This window comes from Impatiens glandulifera, chromosome 1, assembly GCF_907164915.1.
Source record: "Impatiens glandulifera chromosome 1, dImpGla2.1, whole genome shotgun sequence".
NCBI lineage: Eukaryota > Viridiplantae > Streptophyta > Magnoliopsida > Ericales > Balsaminaceae > Impatiens > Impatiens glandulifera.
This window is the reverse complement of record NC_061862.1, coordinates 141,758,365-141,783,484: the sequence shown is the minus strand read 5'-3', so window position 1 is coordinate 141,783,484 and position 25,120 is coordinate 141,758,365. Positions and strand designations below refer to the sequence as shown.

General features: G+C 30.9%; 1 protein-coding gene and 1 long non-coding RNA gene across 2 annotated transcripts; one reads left to right on the top strand and one right to left on the bottom strand.

Moving 5' to 3' along the window:
• Positions 1-13,524: 13,524 nt before the first annotated feature.
• Positions 13,525-16,715, top strand: LOC124945751. The gene is made up of 7 exons (XM_047486243.1): positions 13,525-14,515; positions 14,633-14,829; positions 15,149-15,411; positions 15,541-15,619; positions 15,704-16,087; positions 16,205-16,330; positions 16,389-16,715. Exons 1-7 carry the CDS (start codon positions 13,525-13,527, stop codon positions 16,713-16,715), a joined length of 2,367 nt encoding a protein of 788 aa, XP_047342199.1.
• A 5,732-nt stretch (positions 16,716-22,447) lies between these two features.
• LOC124943271 lies at positions 22,448-22,797 on the bottom strand. Its single transcript, XR_007099772.1, has 3 exons — positions 22,771-22,797; positions 22,594-22,668; positions 22,448-22,523 (listed from the first exon to the last, which is right to left on the bottom strand). It is a non-coding gene; the product is annotated as an uncharacterized LOC124943271 (long non-coding RNA).
• Positions 22,798-25,120: the final 2,323 nt, after the last annotated feature.

The window sequence follows — 25,120 nt, the reverse complement described above, 5'->3', positions numbered from 1 at the left end:
AGATTAACTTGGTGGTGTCTAATCCACGAGAATGGTGGATTGAAACAGGAACTACAATACATGTTTTCTCCAACAAAGAAGTATTTTCAAGTCTCAAAGAAGTGAAGAATGGTAAAAAAAAATTATGGGGAATTCTGTCACTTTGGATAGACAAGGTAAAGGAAAAGTGGTATTAAGGCTGTCTTTGAGGAAAGACTTAACTTTGACTAAGTGTTGTATGTTCCAGAAAATTTGGAAAAAAATGATATTTGATTCCTTTTAAGTAAGCATGGTTATAGAAATGTGATTGAGTCGAAAAAATTATTTTATCCAAAAGTGGAATGTTTGTAGGTAGAAGTTATGTTAATGATGGGATCTTTAAGCTCAATGTAATGGCAATTAAACTAAGTATGAATGAAAAGAATAACTCTTCTATTATTTATTAGAGACTTCCATTTTATGACATGGTAGGCTAGATCATAATAATTATGATTCAATGCATCGATTAATATAAATGAAGAGTATACCTACATTCGAAATAAATAAGAAACACAAGTGTGTAATATATGTTGAAGAAAAATTATCAATATAATACTTTTAAAACATTGAAATAAATAATAGACTACTTGACTTAATTCATACAGACATGGGTAATTTAAAAGAAACATCAACATGTGGTGGAGACAAATAATTTATTATTTTTATTTATGATAACACAAAATATTGTTATGTGTATATTTTTAAAAGTAAAGATGAAGCCATAGAGAAATTCACTATTTATAAAAATGATGTTAAAACCAGCTTCGTAAAAAGATTAAGGTGCTAAAAAGTGATACAGAAGGTGAATATGAATCACCTTTTGCCAAGTTATGCGCTCAACATGGTATAATCCATGAGACGACTTCACCTTATTCTCCTAAACAAACGGTACGGTTGAGAAGAAAAATAGAACATTAAAAGAAATAATGAATTCACTTTTATTAAGTTCTGGTGTACCACAGGACATGTGGGGAGAAGTTATTTTGACGACTAATTACATTTTGAATAAGGTCCACGAAAGAAGCTAGATAAATGTCGATATGAGTTAAGTCATTAAAGAAAATCATCATATGAATACTTACGAATGTGGGGTGTCAAGCTAAGGTAGTGTAATATTACCTAAAAAGGTAAAAATTGGACCAAAAATTATTGATTGTGATTAAGACGTCACCCTATTCTCTCAAACAAACGGTACGTCTAAGAAGAAAAATAGAACATTAAAAGAAATGATGAATTCACTTCTATTAAGTTTTGGTCTACCACGGGACATGTGGGAAGAAGCTATTTTGACGACTAATTACATTTAAATAAGGTTCACGAAAAAAGCTAGATAAATGTCGATATGAGTTATGTCATTAAAGAAAATCATCATATGAATACTTGCGAATGTGGGGGTGTCAAGCTAAAGTAGCGTAATATTACCTAAAAAGGTAAAAATTAGACAAAAAATTATTAATTGTGATTAAATTGGATATGCACATGATAATAGTGCTTATCGTTTTCTTGTGATTAAATTGGACATTCCGGATATTCATAAGAATATGATAATGGAATCAAGAAATATATCGTTGTTTGAATATGTATTTTCATATAAGTCTAATAAGAATCACATTCTACAAAAATATTTCTTGAATAAGATGAACAAGAAAAGGAAAATGAAGTTATGATTGAACATAGACGAAGTAAACGAGCTAAAAAGGAAAAATTCTTTGGTCCAGATTTTTGTACTTTCATGATGGAAAGTGAATCTCAAACGTGTAATGAGACAATTACCTCATCTAAAGGGCTTCAATGGAAAGATGCAATTAATTGTGAGATAAAATATATCTTGCAAAACCAGACGTGGAAACTAGTGGATCTAACTCTAGGAAATAAACCACTAGGTTGCCGATGGACTTTCAAAAGGAAAATAAAATTTAATGGATCAATCACACAAAAAGATATAATACATAATGACAAAAAATAAATTTATTAAAAATTGAAAATTCAAACGTTAAAGTGAAGGAAACTAATTCCTTAAAAAACTTATGGATATCCTTAGGAGCACACCGAATTCTCCAAAACAATAATTTATTTTAGAGTACCCAAAAGAAAAACTCGGTATTTTGCTTGTAAAATAGGTTTTGGGAGTTTTAAGGGGTTTGGGATGTTGTTTTTTCTAAGGTAGCTAGATAATAGCATTTATAATCTACCTTAAAAATTTGAACTGAACATTTGAAGTACAACGCTCGAATCTCCGAAAATGGCTCTAAGTTACCATAGTTTCTTTAACTTTGTTGGTTTTAATTGAAATTACTAGAGAATTTGAATTATACACATCCATAAGGCGATAAACACTTTACAGAGCTGAATTCAGAATAAAATGAGTGAGAGAATGTGTTTTAAAAAATTATTAGAATCTTCATATGGCTTTGACTTTGTCTATTGGAATTCTGTTTAAGAACAACATGAACAAGCCCAAGAACTTTGCCTGGGCTTTTCTCGGTCGGGCCTTCCGTCAACATTTTTTCTTCCTTTTTCAAAAATAACTATAAGACAAATAAAATCATAATAATATTAAATAAATTCTCCAAAATTCATCTATATATCAATAAATAACTTATTTTATATATTATGGTTTATTTTACCCAAAATTAAGTTTTTCAGAGTCCAATCGACACGACCACGACTCCAAAAGTTACTATTTATCTATAAAAATATATCAATAGTGAGTTAATTTATTCAAATCTAAGGGCTCGTTCTCTTTGGGTTTTAAAGAAACCCAACCAAAATCAATTTTCCAATCAATCACTTCTCAACAATCATATCACTCATTTTATTAATAAAATTAACAAAATATCCTCTATTTTAAAATATTATTTATTATTTTATTTATATATATACCAATACACTTTAAGTCTTTTTATCGAAAATAATCATCACCTCCTCAAAATCATCACCAATCATTATTTTTTTCTTCCTCTAGATTTTTAAAAAAACCTCAATCCGAACAAGGCCTAACTCATTATATATCTTATTATTTATTTGAATTCCAAATTAATTATTTTGAGAATCTAATCGTCGCGACAATATCTTCAAAAATATTTATTTATTTTAAAATCCGAGTAATAAGTATACATATGAATTTTATATAATAATTTGAGATACTCATATTTTGGGTTGACATAAACACTAACCCTAAATATGAATTTGGATAAGATAATTTAGTTTGGGTTAAATTTGAATTGGCTTTAATTTGAGTTGAGTTGGTTAAAGTACTAAAACAAACTATTAAAAAAAATTTAACTCTCCCTCTTCATCCGCTCACATGCCAGCCCTCGAGCCCTCTACTAATTCTAGATATCCCCTCATCCCTTATCCATACATTATTAATTTTCTAACTTATATATTTAATTTTGTAAATAAAGTGTTAAAAAAATTAATTTTGATAAGTTTAAAAATGTGTTAGACAAATCAAAACTAATTAAACATGTCAAAAACATGTTGTTGTTTTTTGGAAAAACGGTTAAAATCATTTCATTAAAATCCCAAAAGTGGGAAGGTCGTAAATCAAAGCTAGACAAACCCTAGATATGATTAAGGATGACAATCAAAAGACCTAAAAAAAACTGATTAGTAGCATTCATACATTCTAAAAAAACAGAAATTACAAACAGAAAAGACTACATTCAAACATAACTATCCTAGCTTGGGATTTTTGCATGCCATCTATCTTCATTAAGAGACCTTCTTCCCCTTCCTCTTCCTCTTCCCCTTCCTCTGAAGATGTAAGAAGATTGTATTGAAGAGGATGATGAGTATTGTTGTTTCTCATTTTCAATTCTCTCTTTATACGAGACTGTTCTGATTTGATAGAAAGAATTATTTCTAAGAATTTCGGGGTTTTTACCTTTGTTATCTTCAACTTGAATTTCTGTGTTTTTGTCTTCCTTATCTTCGGCTTAAGCTTCAGACTCCTGACTTTTCTGGTTTTTCTGATCTTCTTCTTTAGTTTTATCACATTTATTGTGTAGGAAAGTATTATAGAAAGCACACCTCTTTGGTTTCCATTCATAAGAGATTTCCATGACATTGTGCTTTCCTTTTATGTCAACAACTGTCATTTTCATTGGCAGGACACTCCTAGGATGCACTTCAATACTAATTCTAACAAACGACAAGTGCTCTCCTCCTTCAGTTATTGGGTCCATATACAATGGTTTTCCAATTATATTTGCAAAATGACTAATTGCTTGAACATTGTACATGTGGGCTGGATTGTTCCAATGCTTTAACCAAAACTGGGTTGTTTCTATTAGTTTGCTTTGTTGATTCATCTCTTTTGACCACTTTTCCAGCTTCATGCAACTTGATCCTATGTAAGTATGCTCTTTCTTTAAGATTTTTTTAGATTTAAGCCCTTTTTGAACTGCATGATGTAGAGATCATGTATATTTACATAAACTTTTTCAAGCCCCTTTTCTCCCCACTGTTTAATTAGAGTCACTTTGATAGTTGGGAATGATACTCTATTTTTTCCAATAAAGTTTCCAACCACTACAAACTTCCGGTCTTCAATACATTTCTCATCTACTTTAGAAGGCAGTTTGAATTCAAAAGGAGAGTTGAGTACCTCTACCTTTGTTTGGATATCCCCCAAGTAGATTTTTCTTTTGTAGGCATGTTCTTCAGATTTATTTTATGCTTTATTCTTCCATACCTCATTGAATTTCCATGTTGAATTACTCCTGATAGTGTAGGTCTTAGTTTTGGGAGTCTTCATTAGCTCCTTCATTGCATTAACTGACCATTTAACTATTTCCTCATATTTTGTTTTCTTTAGTAAATTCCAGTCTTGGAGATAATGAATATTAAGTTGGACTGTTATTTGCTGAGCTTTCTCTTTACTGATTGTGATTTCACCCTTCTTAGCATGCATTAAGAGTTTTGTAATCTGGTTTTTAAGACCAAATAGGTTGGCTCTTTCATTATAACCAACATTCCAAATTACTTCTTTCTTTCCCTATTTTTCTGTAGTATTTTCTTCGGAATTTTTAACAGCAATTGGTTAATTACCTTTGCTGCATTCCTGTTTTTCTTGGATTATTTTTTCAGCAATCATATCAATTTTCTTTTCAGCCACCTCCCTTAAACCTTCCATTACAAATTCTTTGACTTCCTTATACTTATTGTTTTTCTTTCTTCCCATTTTAATGAAGAACAGAACAAAACAACAAAGCAATTGAGAAAAGAAATTACAGAATATGGTATACTAGAAACCCTAAACCAGAAACCCTAACCTTCCAACCAAGCTCTATAGATGATTGACCGACCTAGAAATTAGAGTCGATACCATGTCGTTCGTATCGATTGTGTCGATTGTGCAACAATAAGCGATCCATGACCTTGATATCGTGCAAATCGTGTCGATCGTGACATTCGTGTCGATCGTGTCGTTCATGTTGATCGAGTCGTTTGTGTCGATCGTGACATTCGTGTCGATCGTGTTATTCGTCTATTCATGATGAGAGAATTTGTTGCCAGAATTTTTGCTAAAACATAAAATCTCCAGAGCTTTTCTCTCTCTTCCTTGAGTCGAAATATGATGTCAAAAACATGTTAAACGAGACTAAATAGTTATAATTACTAGACGAGCTAAAAATATGTTAAATGAGTAAAAGAGAATTAAACGATTCAAAGACATGATAAGGCAAAATAAATCAAATATTTGTAAACGGACTAAAATCGTGTTAAATGAGTCAAAATGTGTTAAACAAGTCAAAAATATGTTAAATCTGATTAAAAACGTGTCAAACCGGGGTATAACGAGTCAAATACTTGTTAAACGGGTTAAAAATGTGTTAATCGAGACAAAAAGTGTTAAAATGGGTTTAAAATGTATTAATTGAGACCAAAATGTGTTTAAACGGGCTTAAAATATGTTAATTGAGACAATATTTTAACGGATAAAAAAATGTTGGACGAGAAATACATGTTAAACAAGATAAAAAAATAAAAAATAATTTGGATTATCAATCCATACCTGATCCAACCCATAACCATAATCCAATCCATATTAGTGAATGATATAAGTTGAAAATTTTAATTTGAGTTTAATACTTATTGAATTTACCCATTTTTCAACTCAGTCATGAGTGTCATTTGATGTTAACTTAGTTACTTAACAAATATTGTTGTTTTTTTTATCATTTTCAATTTAGTAAGAATCTATTAATTGGAATTGGAATTGAAATTGATGATAAATTTGATAAACTTTTTAATAATTAAAAATGGAATTGAAATTATTATTTCATTGAAACTATTATTAATATAGTATTGTAATTTTATAGATCTCAATTCCATTCGTTTAGGTCGGAATTGTAATTTCAAATTTTATTTTATTTATATTTTTTCAAACAAAATAACTTATTATTTTATTATTTAAAACATGATTAATGTTTATAATCAATAATATATTTTTTTTGAATTTATGATATTAAAATATCGAATCAATGTCTTTTTTATGTGAACCAATATCTTTTTTATGTATTTATTTAATAAGTTACATTTTGAACTAATATTATATATATATATATATAACATTTTGAATCGATATTTTGTTTTTGAATTTAAAAAGTTAAAATGTTGAATCCATATATTTTATTTTTTAAATTTATAAAATTAACATTTTAAACCGATATTTTATTTCAAAAAATTAAAACTTAAAAAATCTTTTAACACTTGAGTTATATTAATTGGTTGTCAAATCAATATTATAATAAAATAGATAATATATATTAAAATTATTTTTATTATATTATTTTTTTCAAACATAGAAATTGAAATTTAATTATAATTCTATAGTTTTTTTAAATATACGAATTGAATTGTTATTTAATGTCAATTCTCATTGAATTGGAATTAAAATTTCAATGTCAATCCAATTACATTTATCCAAACATACTCTTAGTGATAGGGGAGTAAATTTGAGAGAGGGAATGGGAGAGGGAGATAAAGGGTGAGGAAAGAGAGAAAGAAAAAAAAATAATTATTATTTTTTCAACGAGTTAGATTACATGTAATTCTCTCTCAAATATCTTCTCCCAAATTCCTTCCCCAAATCATTTCTCATAAATTTTTTATCATTTAAATTTCTTCATTATAATTTATACAACTATAGTTTTTTCTGTTTTGTTATATAAATGTAATTTTCTTAATCATTACACTATATATATATATATATATATATATATATATATATATATATATATATATATATATATATATATATATATATATATATATATATTATTTCTAAACTTAAAATTTATTCAAAATGATAATAATTAGTTATATAATAATAAAAATATATCATAATCGTAAATATAACTTGAGATTTATTTCTATGATTGACCATCATTATCTTATATATAAAAATTTATTACTAATAATATTGATAATAGTAAATATACAGATTTATTACTATTTAAATAGATATATTTTATTTAATTATATTAAATAAAGTTTACAATATTGAAATTAATAGGATGTTATCTATAATGGTATAATTATAGACATTTAATAATAGGTATTAAAATATTGGAACTAAGAATAATTTATCAACTATAAATACAAACCTTTGATTTCCTGACATTTCAACAACAAAGTGTATTTCATAATTGATCCAAAGAGTCTTAAATCAGCAATAGGTTTTGAGAATGGAGAACGAAGTAGCAACAATCTTCCTCTTCATTATAATCTTATTTTCTCTCGTCAACTCGGGTTTGTTTTCTATCGCTAAAAAAATTCTAACAATTTTTAAGTGGTTAAATAAAGAAATACATTTGTTTCTTTTTCTTTGATTTAAAGATTACTAATCATGCATTGTACATACGCATCATGTGCTTGTAGGGTTGCCAGTCGATGCTTTGCCATATGATTATAGTTTCACTGCACAAGTAATAATATTCTCAATGTCTTTTTAGATTTATGTATATAAAATATTATATATTATTGTTTTTGGATACACTTATTGTTCAGATAACCGATTCAAAGGTGGATATATTTCTAAATGTGTACACAAGTTTAAATATTGCATTTTGTTTTTATCTATTTAGTGTCTAGCAAAGCCTTTAAAACCACAATATGGAGGCGGAATTGCGGTGAACACAGAATTAGATAATGGAATAGAAGGTTGGGTAGCATTTGAGGATTCTAAAATTGAGTATCGAGTATCCGACGATGGCAACAACAAATTTATTGCAGCTCATCAAAGAACTCGAGCGTTTCACAGCCCATCCCAAAATTTCTTCTTGGAGAAAGATAAAATCTACACTTTTTCGGGTACTAATTGATTTCTTATATAGTTTGTTTGACTGTGAAATAAAAAATAATTAAAATGCATGAACTCATTTGTTTTCTCAATTGTAGCTTGGTTACAAGTTAGCAGTGGAAATGCAAGCATATATGCCATATTTAAATCACCATCTGGGGACCATAAAGCTGGTATTACATTGGCTCAATCAGGCTGTTGGTCTATGCTTAAAGGCGGTTTATCTATAAACGTTTCAGAGTCTGCTCAACTCTATTTCGAGGTAATAATGAACGTGCAATAATAAATTTTCTTTTATATAATGATAATAAATATAAGATTCTAACATTAAAAGTTATTGTAAATAATGCTTAAATGAATTAGCTAGTTATCGAATACATCAAATAAGAAACAAAATATTGCATTTTAAAAAAATATGAGGATGTTAAGGAAATGCGTCGCTATTGTTCTATAGAGACAGTAATTGGAACTGTTATTATTCATCACTATAATTTATGTTGCTAATCTTTCATATCTATTGTTTCCTAAACTTTGATAAATATTTATTAATGTTTTTTTTTTCTTAAATACGACACACAACAAAAAACTGTCGTTATTGTTGTTTCATGTGTGTGCATGTATATGTATATATATGGAATTATTTTCATGATTTTAACCATTCTAAACAATTGCAGAGCGATAACACAAATACTGAGATATGGGTAGATAGCATATCATTACAACCATTTACTTTAGAGGAATGGAGATCTCACATTGATCAAAGTGTTGAGAAGGTAAACTTACATATTCTAATCATATTTTAAAACAATTGTGGTAGAAAATTAAGTCCTAACTATTCACAATTATGATAGGAGCGTAAGAACCATGTAAAATTGCGGTTGGTAGATATTAATGGAAAACCCTTGGCAAATACACCCATCAAAATAAGCCTAAGAGTGCCTCAGTTCCAATTTGGCTGCGCCTCAAATAGTCGCATCTTATCAAATAGTGCTTATCGACAATGGTTTGAGTCTAAACGATTCACAGTGACCACCTTTGAGAACGAGATGAAATGGTACAGTACTGAGGCAACTCAAGGGCGAGAAGACTACACAGTTGCTGATAGCATGCTAAATTGGGCCAAAAGCCAAAGGTTGTTGGTTCGTGGGCACAATGTCTTATGGGACGAACCCAAGTACCAGGTTGGGTGGCTCAACTCACTCTCAGGAAAATATTTCTATCAAGCGGTCGTTCAAAGGATAAAATCTATCGTTACAAGATATTCGGGCCAATTAATTGCGTGGGATGCTGTTAACGAGAACATGCACTTCAATTATTTTGAGTCTAGGCTTGGGACGAAGAACAAATTGTTCAACATAATAAACTCATATGACAATCAAACACCATTGTTCTTGAACGAGTTTAATACAATTGAACAGCCAACTGATAAGACTAGCTCACCCGATGCATATATGCACAGAATTCAACAAATAAGGGACAACGGATATCATGGCCCATTAGGAATTGGGCTTGAATCCCATTTCACTATACCCAATTTAGCTTACATGAGAGCTTCCATCGATAAACTTGCAACTCTAAGATTGCCCATTTGGCTCACAGAACTTGATGTTGGTTCTTATCCTAATACGGTAAAGTTTATACATTATATATTATGTATGAGCTCTGCTAATTATTATTTGTGTATACAAACTATTTTAAACATATAATAGATTAGTATTATTGTGATTTGTAATATTATATTCAAACCCTTTATATGATCTGCAGGCAATTCTTTTGGATCAAGTGTTGAGAGAAGGACATGGGCATCCTGCAGTTGAAGGACTAGTAATATGGGCAGGATGGAAACCAACAGGATGCTATAGAATGTGTTTGACTGATAATAATTTCAATAATCTTCCAACAGGAGATGTCGTAGATAGATTTTTGAGAGAGTTTATACACACCGATGACCATCTCGGCGTGACCGACGATATGGGTTATTTTGAGGCAAGACTTTTTCATGGAGAATACTCATTGAGAGTCAATAATAATACAACTTTAGAACGTTATATGAACCTCAATGAAACTAAGGAGTTTGGTTTTAACGTAACAAATCATTCGGACAAACCTCTACACCAAGTTCAACTTATTACAGTTTGACATTAACTCTAAGAATAATAGATCAGTAGATTATAGATAGATGTACAACTTCAAAATTATGAACACTTGATGAGAATTATAACATTGTATATTTCTCTCTGATTAAGTGTACTATTTGTAAGGCATCTAATAATATTCTATGAATAAAAATAAATATATTTTCAATTTAGTTTTCCAACCTTAATAATATCTTTCTCTTATTTAATAGTATCTTTAGTACATGACAGAATGTGTTTTTAATATTAAATTTTCTATTATAACATGCCAAACAAGTTTTTTTTTTTGCTGAAAAAAAAAATTGAAATTATAAAATATAATGGATTTAATACACTAGGAGAAAAAACGATTTCGGTAATGAAATTCAGTAACGGCTGTATATAGCTGTTACAGATATATTCATATCAGTAACGGTAGTATTTCACCGTTACTGATAGAAATATATCTGTAACAGCTGTTACTGATTATATATATCTGTAACGGCTCTTAGATTGGAGTCACCGTTACAGATAGATAATCTCTTTTTCGTTTTTTAGTTAAGATATCTGTAACGGTTTTGTCATATCACCGTTACAAAAGTTGATGTATATCTGTAACGGTATCATTCTATAACCGTTATAGAAAACGCATTTAAAGAAACGATTCGAAGGGTGCTTATCTGTAACGGTTTTGTCATATAACCGTTACAAAAGTTGAAGTATATCTGTAACGGCATCAATATATAACCGTTACAGAAAACGCATTTAAAGAAACGATTCGAAGGGTTCTTATCTGTAACGGTTTTGTCATATCACCGTTACAAAAACTTAGATATATCTGTAACGGTATCATTAGTGCCGTTACAAAAGCTTAGAAATAAAATCATCCAGGTCGCTTTCTTTTTTCCTTCTCTATTTCTTCTCTCTTCTTCGCGGTCCGTTTCTTCTTCTCCGCAAACATCAGTTGAAGTCGCCGTCGTCGATCATTCACCGTCAATCAGGTAAGTTTTCTTCTTCTCTCTCTTCCGCCGGGTTCAATCAGATCTCCTCCGTCATTCTCCGCGCCTCCGTTGATCAATCGCCGTTCATCTTCTTTCCTTCTCCGTTTACAGCATCAAAGAGTAAGTCCATCGCCCCTGTAAAAATAGATTTGAGATTGACGAATGATTGTTATTATTTTCATATTTGTTATTTAGGTTCTTCGCCGCCAGTTCTTCGCCTCCGCTAGGTATGTTCTTTCAACTAAATCAAAATTAAAATCAAAATCAGCTTCTTTATCTATTGTATTATTCAATGTTTTCTCTAAAATTATTAGCATGATATGCTTTGAGTGTTCTAATTTTTGTGTTTAGGCAAATTGTTAAGCTTGTCTTTGATAGCTATCTGATTTGTTAAGCTAAGATAGCTATCTGATTTGTTAAGTCACATTGTTGTAGGATGGGAATTGAGAATAGGTGGGATGGGAATTGGGAATTGGGAATAGGTGGGTGGGTTGTATATTCAAATTATTATTATTAGAATACTGAATTATTTAATTAGTTAGGCTTTGATTTAACAATGATTTACTACCCAAAGAAGACAAAATCATTGCTTACGTGTGATTAAAGTCAGCCTATATCTTCCACCTTCACACCCATACCTTTCCAAAAAGTCTTTGCCACACCCATACCCTTCCAAAAAGCCTTTGCCCTTTTCTTTTCTGTCATTTTGTAAAATAGGACAAACAGATGAATAAATCACTAGTGATTTATGTATACTTTTTGTGGTAAAATAGGATAATGTATATTTGACTTGAGATTAAATCTGATAACATATTTTGCGTGGTTATTGGTATTCTTTTTGTGGTCTGAATTTTTGTCTATTTTTGGTGGATTGTTTCAAAATTATAGGGAAAGCATTTAAAGGTTTCAATTTTTATATTTATGTATAAGCCAATTTTTCAATTCAACAAAGATTTATCTTTTTTTTTTAGGTTCTTCCGTTGCCATCCAATTCTTCTTCCATTCTTCTTCGATTCTTATTCCATGCATCAGGTGAGTTCTTAAACTAACTTCATAATATGTTAGATTATGATACATAATATGATTGTATGTTGTTAGATTATTGGATTTTAGGTTAATTAGATTATTGAATTGTTTGTTAGATATGTTAGATTATTAAATTGTATTTTAGATAATTAGATTGGAGGTTAGACATGTTAGATTATGTTAGATAATTAGATTGGAGGTTAGACAGGTTAGATTATGATAGATTGTTGGATTGTATATATGTTAGATATGTTAGATTATTTGTATGTTATATTTTTGGATCATGTTTAAGATTATTGTACTAGCTATGTATATGAATGATTTAGGAAAGATATACTTTATTTGACTTAGTTATATTTTGTCTAGTCCAATGGAAGTTCCTGACAAAACATGGATGATTATACTTCGTACTGATCCAAAATATATCGAAGGGGTTGACAAGTTCATAGAATTTTCTGAAAAATCCACGGGTAGAACTTCAATTGCATGTCCTTGTGTAAAGTGTGCAAATCGAGTATATGAGAATAAACTTGTTGTTAGAACTCATCTGATTGTATTCAGCATCAGACAGAACTATGGTTTTTGGTATTTTCACGGGGAACATAGAATTGAACATGAGAGTGTAATTGCTGCTAGTGAGAGTGATGAAGATAAATCAAATGATGAGCTTGTAGAAGAACCGATGAATGATGTACAACAAAATAACGAGACTAATATAATCGACGAACCTGTTAACGTTTGTGAGGATCACCTAATGGAAGATATTATCGTTGATTTGTACCCTAATGACAATGATCATCCTAGTGAAAATGACCATCTCGTTGATGATGCTAAGGAATTTTACAAATTGTTGGATGATTTGAAATTACCTTTATACGAAGGTTCTCGTATTTCTAAAGCCTCATCTCTTCTTAAACTTCTTCACTCAAAAAACGTAGGTTAGTGGACAAACACGTCATTTGATTTATTGTTGGGATTATTGAAGGATGAAATTCTACCAGTTCCTAATCAGTTGCCAAATTCATATTATTAGTGTAAGAAATTCATTAAAAACATGGGTCTATCGTACGAAAAAATTGATGCGTGTAAGAATGATTGCATGCTTTTTCGTAAACAACATAATGCTTTGCAGAATTGTAAAGTTTGTGGGTTGTCCAGATGGAAGATTAATCAATCTACTAGTGCAATTCGTAAAAAAGTGAATGGAAAGTTTATTCCCAATAAGGTGTTGCGATATTTTCCATTAAAACCGAGGTTGCGAAGACTTTTTATGTGTTCCAAAACCGCTCCAATGATGACTTGGCATAAAGATAATAATTCTGAAGATGATGTGATGAGGCATCCGGCTAATTCAATGATATGGAAGACCTTCGATAACTTGTATCCAAATTTTGCAGCAGACCCTCGAAATGTGCGACTTTCTTTGGCAAGTGACGGATTCCAACCCTTTGCTAACGGGAAAACATCGTACAGCATTTGGCCAGTAATTCTCATCCCATATAATGTCGCTCTCACTATATGTATGAACACCAGCAACTTTCTTCTATCCATGTTAATTCCCGGACCAAAGGGTCCGGGAGATTGCATTGACTTATATCTTGAGCCACTTATTGAAGAGTTGATGGAATTGTGGCATACCGGTGTGAAGACATACGATGCAAGCAAAAAACACTTTTTTAACTTGCGGGCAGCTCTTATGTGGACTATTAATGATTTCCCCGCATATGCAAATTTATCCGGATGGAGTACAAAAGGGAAATTTGCATGTCCATGTTGTAATCAGAACACCGCATCATTGAGGTTGACAAATTATCAGAAGGAGTGTTACATGAGTCATCGACGATTCCTCCCGCCTAATCATCGTTGGTGCAAAGAGACTGATACGTTTGATGGGCGTACTGAGCATAGAGGTCCTCCTATTCTACTATTGGGTTCCGAAATTCAATTACAAGCACGAGATCTAAAGGAAATTTGTTTGACAAAGTACATGCCCAAGAAAACGAAATTGATTCATGAATCCCGGGGTGATAACTGGAACAAATTTAGTATATTTTTTCAATTTCCTTATTGGAAATCGTTGATGTTGAGACATAACTTGGATGTCATGCATATTGAGAAGAATATATGTGATAGTTTGTTGGGAACTTTAATGAATTTCAAAGAAAAGACCAAGGATGGGATTAAAGCGAGAAAAGATTCGGTCATATTGAACATAAAGCATTCCTTACATCCTGTTGAGGTTGATGATGTTCTTCGGTGTCCAGCAGCCCCTTATAAACTAACAGCAGAACACAAGAAACGATTATGCCAGTTTTTGAAAGATGTTAAAATGTCGGACGGTTTTTGTTCAAATATTGGCGTATGTGTAAACGTAGATGACAAAAAAAATATCAGGATTGAAGAGTCACGATTGTCACATTTTATTACAGTATCTCATTCCACTAGCTACGCGTGGCCTACTTCCTGATGATGTGTATGATGCTGTTGTGAATTTGTCAAGATTTTTTCGGTTGCTTTGCCAAAAAAGTTTACAACGCGATTTATTGGAGAAACTACATGACGACATTGTCTTGACACTTTGTAAACTGGAGAAAATCTTTCCACCATCTTTTTTTGATATAATGATGCACTTGTCAGTTCATTTAGCTTTTGAGGCTTGCCTTGGAGGGCCTGTCTAGTATCGATGGATGTATCCAGTTGAACAGTATATGAGCACACTCAAGAAATACCTAAGGAACAGGAACTCTCCAGAAGGTTCAATTAGCGAGAGTTACCTTGTGAATGAGAGTATGAGCATGTGTGCCCGATATTTGGAGGATCAAGAATCAAGAGATGCCTCGATACAAACTAGTAATACATTGTCCATATTCTTTGCTATGGAAGAGCTATCTAATGGCACGTCATACACATATCAACCAGGGGATCGTCAACGTGCTCATTCGTACATTTTAAAAAATTATCGCGAAGCTGAAGAATATTATAAGTAAGTACTTATAAGCTATCTAATTTCATTACTACTTATAGTTGGTTTAAGTACTTTTAGAATTAAGTTAATTTAACACTTGTGCAGCGATTTCATGCAATCATATCAACCCAATATTTCCAATGAAGAACGGGATAAACAATACGTTAGTTATTTCAAAGGAAAAGTAAGTATACAATGAATAATTTCCAATATTCTTTTAAACATCACATTCTATATTGGGTTAACATTAATTTCTAATGAATAATAGGTTGAACAATTAATCGATGACTCCGATAGAACAATGAATCTTAAGATTTTAGGTGACGGACCCACAATATACACTAAAAAGTATAACTCATGCAAAATAAATGGATACAAGTTCAACACGGAGAAACGCGACGAGAGCTTGACCACCCAAAATAGCGGTGTATTGGTTGTTGGAAATAATGGGGCAGCGACAATTATCTACTATGGAGTGCTCAATAAAATCATAGAAGTATCGTTCTTTAGTGGAAGACGCGTGGTTCTCTTCAAATGTAGATGGTTTGATGTTCTTCACAAAGATCGGGGCATTAAGGTTGACAAGTACGGTTATGTTATTATCAATATGAACAGGACTCTACGAACTCAAATGAATGACCCATTCATAATGGCAAGCCAAGCACAACAAGTGTTTTACTCTACGGATATGGCATCAAGGAGTGAATGGAAAATTGTTACTCCAATAAATCCTCGTTATTATAATTAAGGTTTACTTGTGTTTATTCAGGAATGGGTTAAAATCGCACATTTTTCTAATATACATTACATTCTCCACACACATACTAAGAAACCAAGTCTACAGGATCTAAATCCGGAGATCCCCGATATTATTATTGAGAAAGTGATAAGTGTGGTTTATTTTATATGTTTAATTTGTGTTTGTACTAATCCAAAAATAATTGTGTTTGTAGTCTGTGTTGCGCACTGCTATAGAAGAAGACCCGACTAGAAATGAACTGCAGTTGAGAGTGTACGCTTTCGGGTGTCAAGGACATAGTAGAGTTGTAGGTATGGGGGCAGGCGTACGACCAACATCGTTTAGAGCAGATGCTCGAGGTTCTTCGAGAAGTTATCATCGCACAGACACTCAACAATTACGCGAGGACAACCAAGTTCTACAAGAAGAAATGCGCAAAATGCGAGAGGAACGAGAAGCAAAGAAGATAGAGCTGCGAGAGGAGATTGAGGCTCAAAGACGACTATCGCGTGAAGAGATTGATGTTGAGAGACAAATTTAACGTAAAGTTATTGAGGTTGAGAGACAGCGTTGCGAGGCTGAGAGACTGCGTTCTAAGGCTGAACGTGACCAATATAGGAAAGAAATGCTTCAGATGAAGAATTAGATGGCAATGATGTTATCTATGTTTTCCAGTGGTCTTCCTCCCCGTCCTCCACCTCCTACTTGATGGTATTTTGTGTATTTTGGGTGTTTTGAATTATGATATTTGTATATTTTGAATTATGATATTTGGGTATTTTGAATTATGATATTTGGGTATTTAGAATTATGATATTTGAGTATTTTGAATTAATGAGATTTTTGGGTATTTTGGATTATAAAATTTGTTTATTTTCGGATTACAGGCAAACTTTGTGTATTTGGTTATTTTGAATTAATAATTAAAATAAAAAATGAAATATTAAAAATTTCTTTAACGGTTTTATAATTAAGAATGTCGTTACAGATTCCTCGTAACAGTAACGGTTCTTTAATTCAAGTGTCGTTACAGATTCCTCATAACAGTAACGGTTCTTTAATTCAAGTGCCGTTACAGATGCTAATAACAGTAACGGTTCTTTAATTCAAGTGCCGTTACAGATGCTAATAACAGTAACGGTTATTCTATTCAAGTACCATTACAGATAACTGATAACAGTAACGGTTTTAGTGTCGTTACAGATACTGATAACAGTAACGGTGTTGAATAACCGTTACTAATAGTTCATAAGTATCTGTAACGTGCGTGTCTGTAACGAGTCGTAACTGTGTTATATGCCATTACTGAAGATCAATAGTAACGGTTTATGGTGCTTTCTTTAATGGCGTTATATGCCTAATGAATGTGAGAGAGGGCAAGAAATTATAGCTCTTTTTCCATTTTAAAAAGATTTTATTGCCGTCTCTACTTGCATGCCTTGGTATTTTTCCGGGGCAACGAAATCAAGATCTAAAAGTTGGTCTCTACAATTATAACTTTAATTTAACCTTCTTATAAGGAGTGACATGGCACACAAATATTGGAATATCATAAAGGCACAACGATTAATATTGTTGCAAAATTTGTAGATAACTTTTTTCTTGGTAATTTTAATAGTGTTGAGATAAAAACACTAACTTAGATTAATTATAAATATATTTGTATTAAGAAATCACACCGTTTTTCATTTCTTAAATAAAAATATATAAAAAATTACTCATCTCTCAAACTTGAAAGAATTTGATTCACATTAAAGAGCTTTATTTGAATTTTGTTCTTGAAAATGTCACAAACATTAATATTTTGAATTGATCCTCAATTCGTTTCTCAATAATTCATATGTTCCCACTAATATTCCAATTAATCAGAATTTTTTATCCACCTCATAACTCTTCATTTCTTACAATTTTATAAGATAAAATCATAAAAGTTTGATGTTCTTATGTACATAAAAAAAAGTTGTATTATTTTTAGTTGTATTAGTCCTGAGAAGGTTGAATCGACAATTTACTTACTTTTTCATTGTCTAAGGGTGACTAGTATCTGAAGTCTTTTATGGAGTATTATTGATATTAATTGGGTGATGCCTGAGTATTTGAGTAGTTGTTAGAAAATTTGGATTTATGAGACTGATATGACATATCTACATATTTGGGGTACTATCATAATTATTTTTTGTTGGACTATCTGGTTGGAGAGAAATCGTCGAACTTTCAATTATTGTAGTCGTCCAATGAGTATCCATCATAATGTTATTATTATGACATTTTTTCATATTCGTTCCGAAAAGTCAGTAAAATCCGTCGGAGTTAATCTTTCTTCTCAAAAACTTATGAGTTCAATAACCTATTGAGTAACGTTTTTTCTTTTATTTTCATGTCATGCTTTGTCGTTGTGCTTAAACAATTTTTATTTACTTGAAAAAAATTTAAAAAAAATTCATAAAGAGTTGAAACTGTTTCCAATCATTTGATTGAATTTCGATAAGTTGATAATTTTTTTTTTTGGAGAGAATCAAATTTAAGACATGTTACATCAAAATCAGCTCATAAATTTATCTCCACTTCAAATCAATTTAATTAAATATATGATTATAAAAAAAATCATATGAAATTGAAATCTTTCTCTATCAAATTATCATGTGAGTTTTCTGTTGAAATTAAACTAATTCTATTAATTAAATAGAAATGAGAGTTTGGGCAATATGAAATTCACATCAAATTCAAATTTGAAATATTGGTAAAATTTAATCAAAATGAAATTCATACCAAATTTAAATATAAATTAAGGTGAAATTTAATCCAAATAAAAATGAACGTGTTAATTGTTATAATTAGCATTATTGCCTTAAAGCTTTCATTTTCAGCAAAGGTCACGCGTTACTTGTGAAATAGTAAAGACACCAGAAGAAAGGCATGATCGGCACAGGCGGCACAATATTGTCATATACCGTAAGTCATTAAATCTGCGCCGAAATCACCATTAATCAAAAAAGCACGATTGGCACGTGCATCACGATAGACACAAGAGGCACGACACGAGCAACACGGTATTGTCGTGTGATATTCAATAAGTTTAGCTAGTCTAGGGTTTCTTGTGCATTTTTAAATGCCCCTATAATTTTTTCTCAATTGCGGTTTATCTGTGATCATCTCTTAGCAGGGACGGACCAAGAAATTATGATAAGAGTGGGCTTAATTTTTTTTAATTGTTTCGTAAAACTAGAATAAAAAAATAATATGTACAATAATGTGATTTTAAAATTATCACATTAGTCAATAGAAAAATAATATTATTGTTATTGTATTTAAAATGTAATATATATTTCTAATGATGATATTAATTAGTTTAATAAATTATTATAAACTATTATTTTACATGAAAATAAATAAACATAATTTGAGAGATAAAATATCTACAAATTATAAAATATTAAATCTTAAAAATAATTATCATCCAAATAATCCTAATCAAACAAACTTTTAAAAAGATAATTATAATGAATGCATCTAGAACTTGTTTGATATTAGGTATTTTATAATTTTATCTCAAACTTAATATTTTTTACATTTCACTTTATTTATCTCATTATTTATTTTATTCATGAAATAATAAAATATTATTTATTTAATATATTCTCTAATTTTTCTCTCTCATATATTTAAAGAGTAAAATAATTTATTAATTTTATAAATTAATTAATGTAAAAATTAAATAAAATAAATATTTTATCTAAAAACTCAAAATAAAATAAAATAAAATAATTAAACAAACTTTAATAGTATAAACTCCTCTTCCCTAAAATCACAACCAAATAATAATATATCTCAAAACTATATATATTAAAGTACTCTATATAGGTTATATATATAAAAGAAATTATAAAATTCTAGGGTGGGCTTAAGCCTACCCTAACCCATAGGTTCGTCTGTCCCTGTCTCTTAGGGTTTCTATAATTATTTTGTCTCTACCATTATGGAGAAGTGGAATAACAAAAGTAATAAATCTAAAGAAATTAAGGATTTTGTGCTAGAAGGAATTAAGAAAGTAGCAGTCAAAGAAATTGAAAAAATTGTTGAAGAAATCATCAAAGAACAGCAGGATACCAACACAAGTAAGTAATCTGCTCCAACTGCTATTGGAAATATTCCTGCTGAAAATCATGCAGGAAAACAAATGGATAATGAAGGAGTTTAGAAAAATACGCTATAATGAAAGAGCTAATCTATTTGGGCTCAAGAATCAGATTACAAAGCTCCTTATGCATGCCAAAAGGAGAAAAATTGTCAATAATAAGGAGAAAACACAGCAGATTACAATTCAACTCAACATTCATTATCTTTAAGACTGAAATATGCTGAAAAAAGAAAAATATGAAGAAATTGTTCAAATTGTCAGATGCTATAATGAAGGAGCTGATGAAGACTTCCAAATCTAAGTCATATACTATCAAGAGCAACTCAACATGGAAAACCAATGAAGTCTAGAAGATTAATAATGCAAAAAAGTCAGAAAATCATGTCTATAAAGAGAAAATCTACTTGGGAAATACACATACAAAAGTGGAGGTACTAAATTCTTCATTTGAATTTAAATTGCCTGCTGAAGTAGAGGAAAAATGTATAAAGGAATGAGAAAATGTAATTGTGAGAAACTATATAGAGAAAAACAAAGCATCCTTCCCAATTACTAAAGAGGCATTGTTAAAGTAATGGGAAGGAAAAGGGTTGGATAAGATTTTAGCAATTGTCATGATTTATATTTTCTGAAATTCAAGAAAGGATCTAATCTGAAAGAAATTATAGAAAATGGGCATACATATATAGGATCCAACTATATGAAGTTGGAAAAATAGTCTGAAGACTTGAACCTATTGATAAGCCAAAAGAAACTGCACATATATGGTTTAAGCTCTGGAATATACTTGTACATATGTACAATTTTGAAGCCCTTAGTCTTTCTTTATCTTTGTGAGTGTTCTTCGAGTTTCTTGACTCGACTATTTATGTTTGAAACCTAGTGATTGGATTCAGGTAATTTTGGCAAGTTCGTTATTGTAGTGATTTTATGTGCTAAACTATTGTAGGTTCTATTTAACTTTGGGAAGAAGTCACTGACAAAACTCTCCAGTACAAACAGGATACGATAAACTATTTCAAGAAATTTTGATTTTCACAGGCCTCAGAACAAATGAGAAATGGTTAGGGAAAAGAATTTGGGAGAGGGAATGATGTGGCGCAATCTGATTCGCTGAAAATTTAATAAATTTTATCTCTCTTCTCTCCTCACCTTTTATCTTTTTTCTAGTTACTGATATGGTGACACGTCGTTCCCTCTCATATTCTCTTTTCTAAATTCTCTTTCCCTATCACTCCTCTTATTTAATAATATATTGTATTTCTTCTATTATCATTTTTGTTTTGGTATAGTAATTATGTGAATTTGTTCAAGATAAGATTACCAATATTTCTCAATTAACAACAAAGTTTTAGATTCCATGTGTTTTTGAACTTTGCAATTATAATGAAAAATCTATAACGCATACTTTTCTACCCTACCCATTTATCAAAGCTATCTAGTTTCTTATCTCCATATATCCACTAGTAAAAAAAGACCCTATAGGGATTACTAAAACCTCTAAACCAATCGTTATAGGCCTATAGAGATTGGTCATATATCAATCGCTCTGAATCGGCAGAAGTCTTCTTGTTGTTGCCTTAATTGGAAACGGCAATTGGTAGATAACCAATTGTTATAGGCCTATAACGATTGGTGTAATAACCAATCGTTGCTCACTATGGCGATTGGTTTAGTACCAATCGGTGATGTTTATTAAGGTTATGGTGATTGGTAATTTAACCAATCGCTATAGACCATTTTTAAAAAATATATAAAAATAAATCTCATTCATCAACGGCTTTCTTCAACACAGTCATTTTTTTTTACACAATCATTCAAATTAAGGAACAACAATATCATCAAAAATGAGATCACCTACAAACCAAAAAGAATTCATGGATAAGGTTGTTGCTAAAAAAATAAAGGAAAACTCAAATCAATTAATAAAATAAGGCACACACTTAAAGAAATATCACTAAAATCAAGAATGAAACTAGGTCTCCATGATATTTGCTCCTCCGCGTTATTATCAATATTGTCAATCAATGGGTAAGAACTTGTGAAACCTTTTTCTTCCATATGTATATTGTCGTCCATTATGTCAGAATGTATTCAGATAAAAGAAAGGTCCAAAATCACCAAATTTACTTTTTTGGAAGCCTGGGAAGATATCTTAAATTTGTCTTATCTATTATGGAGACACTCATCTATTCGAATTTTTTCTACAACCTAAATAAAAATCCGAGCCATTAACCAAAAAACTAAAGAAAATAATCAAAGCTAAAGAAAATAGAAATACCTTTCGGATTAAAAACATAAAATCTTCTATGAGAAGTTTTCCTCTTTTAGTAGCAGTATCTTGAGCTTTATGCACCTGCATATAATTCCAAATTGGACAAGTGAAATATACCCATTAATCTAGAGAAAGTAAAGAAATTAAGGACACAAATGATGTAGAATCAAATTCATGATGTACCATATTAGTGACATACTCCACAACAATTAAAAAAAATAACAGTTACATAAGCTCAAATTAAGCAATTTATCTCAAATACATGGAATCTCATGAGTTTCACCTGGTTTAATAATTTAATAAGAATCTACATACAATATTAGTCTAAATATAAGAATGAAAACCCATTTATTAATTTTCTCAAGATACGTGTACAAACCATTCTTAATAAGTAATAACACAGGTCAGTCACATAGCATTTTCTCAAACATGTGATATGCAAATGGTGCATCCACAATGTAAACACTCGATAATTTGAACATTTTCGAGCAAATGGATAAAAGGCATGAAACATAAACTTGCCTTTGTAGCTTTTGTATAGTTCTTCCACATGTCTAGAATATGCATACGATCAAAAGCACCTTCAAGATGCCAATCACTTGCCTTCAAGGCCTTAACTGTCTTGAAAACATAAAGTGTTAAAGTTAGCTTAATAGGACAGCAATTAAAGGATTAAAGCTTGAAAACTGAAAACACTTACCATTTTTCAAATCTGACAGAAAGAAACCCTTGAATTCCGAATAGAAACTCTTCTATAAGCTGAAGTGCGTCGCCGTCTATTGCCGATGGGCGAACTCCGTAGAATTCCGCTGTTTTGGGCTTTCTAGCAGAAAGACGAGTTTGTTTGGTAATTGACCTAGGGTTGAAACAAAACCAACCAAAAACGAGTCTAAATCGAACAACCGATTGTTTATGAAATGGCAGGATTAGGATTTGAAACCCTAAATTCCGAGATTTCATCTATAATGCCAATGGATGAAATCATTAGAAAAACCGATAGTTGTTCATCCTCGATTAGTATAATCGTAGTCTTACAGTTGAGAGATCCGATTAGGAGATACGAAACTATTAGAGGTCCAATGATAGCTTTGATTAATGCAACGGGAGAGATCCGATTAGGATTGATGATGATGAACGGGAGAGGAGATTGAAGATCGAAAGTAGAGATCTATTAATTAAAGGTAATAGGGTTTAGGAAAGGGATCGGAGATAGTAGAGGAGCGGGTTAAGGAAAGGGAAATAGAGATGTATTAATTAAAGGTAATAGCGATTGGTCACTTATCCAATCCCTATTAAGTAAGTAAAATGGAATGGATTTTATTTTGATCACTACTAAGTACTAACGATTCTAAAACGCGTTATTATCAAGGTAGTAGCGATTGGAATTATAACCAATCGCTACTACCTTGATAATATCAATTGATCTTTACACCAATTGCTATTATTGCTCGCTATTACCCCTATTTTTACTAGTGATCTCTTTCCCTCAAAATATTGGCTTCTCAGAATGGATCAAAATCATTTTTGGTTTACTCCATTAAAAAAACATTAGAGTTACATTGAAAATATGGAATTTATGTTTTTGGAATCAACCACTATAGACCTGGGAGAAATTATGTCTAAACTTTTTAAGTATAATCAATTCCAAGTTTTTGTGAACTACATCCATTCTCTATTCACTTGGACATGAAGACTCCAAATACACTCAATTCATTTTTGTGATTGTTAATATCGTTATTTAAGGTAATTGAAGCAATTGTTGCTTGTAATGAGCAAGGTGATATTATTCATGCATAAACAGAAATTAGCTAAGCTATTCACGCAAATATATTATACACAATTGCAATCAAGTTAGTGTTTTGATTCCTGAAAGCCAACAATGATAAAGATTTCATTCTCTTATCAAACTTATTATTTGACATCAAATTATTAATGGCACAAACAAAAGAAAAAAAATGAGGTCATGAGATGAGAGGTCAACTGAAATTGGTGGTTGATTTGACGAATGATAAGAGGGGGTAATAAAGGATTGTAAGGTCACGAGATTAGATGTCAATTGTGATTGGGAGTTGGTTTGTCGAGGAATTAAAAGCATGTGGAAGTATGAGGTCATGAGATGATATGTCAATGGGATTAGTGGTTAGTTTTCCAAGGGATAAGATGCCAATAAGATTGAGATTGGTGGTTGGTTTGATGAGGAATAAAAGACTGGTAAGAAAGGATTGTAAGATCATGAGATTAAATGTATATAGTAATTGGTGGTTAAAAATATATGTGAATAAGATGTTGATTGACCGAAGTGTGAGGTCATGATATTAGAGATCGATTGTGATCGGTGGTTGATTTTCCAAAGAATAAGAGGCGTCTAAAAGTGTGAGTTCAAGAGATGGAGAGGTCAATTGTGATTTTGGTGGTTGGTTTGGTGAGGGGTGAGAGACGTGTGAAAGTGTGTGAGGTCACAATATTAGTATTGAGAGTTGTCTATTGGGAAAAAAGAATATTAGTGGTTAAATGTGTGATTGAGATGTTTATT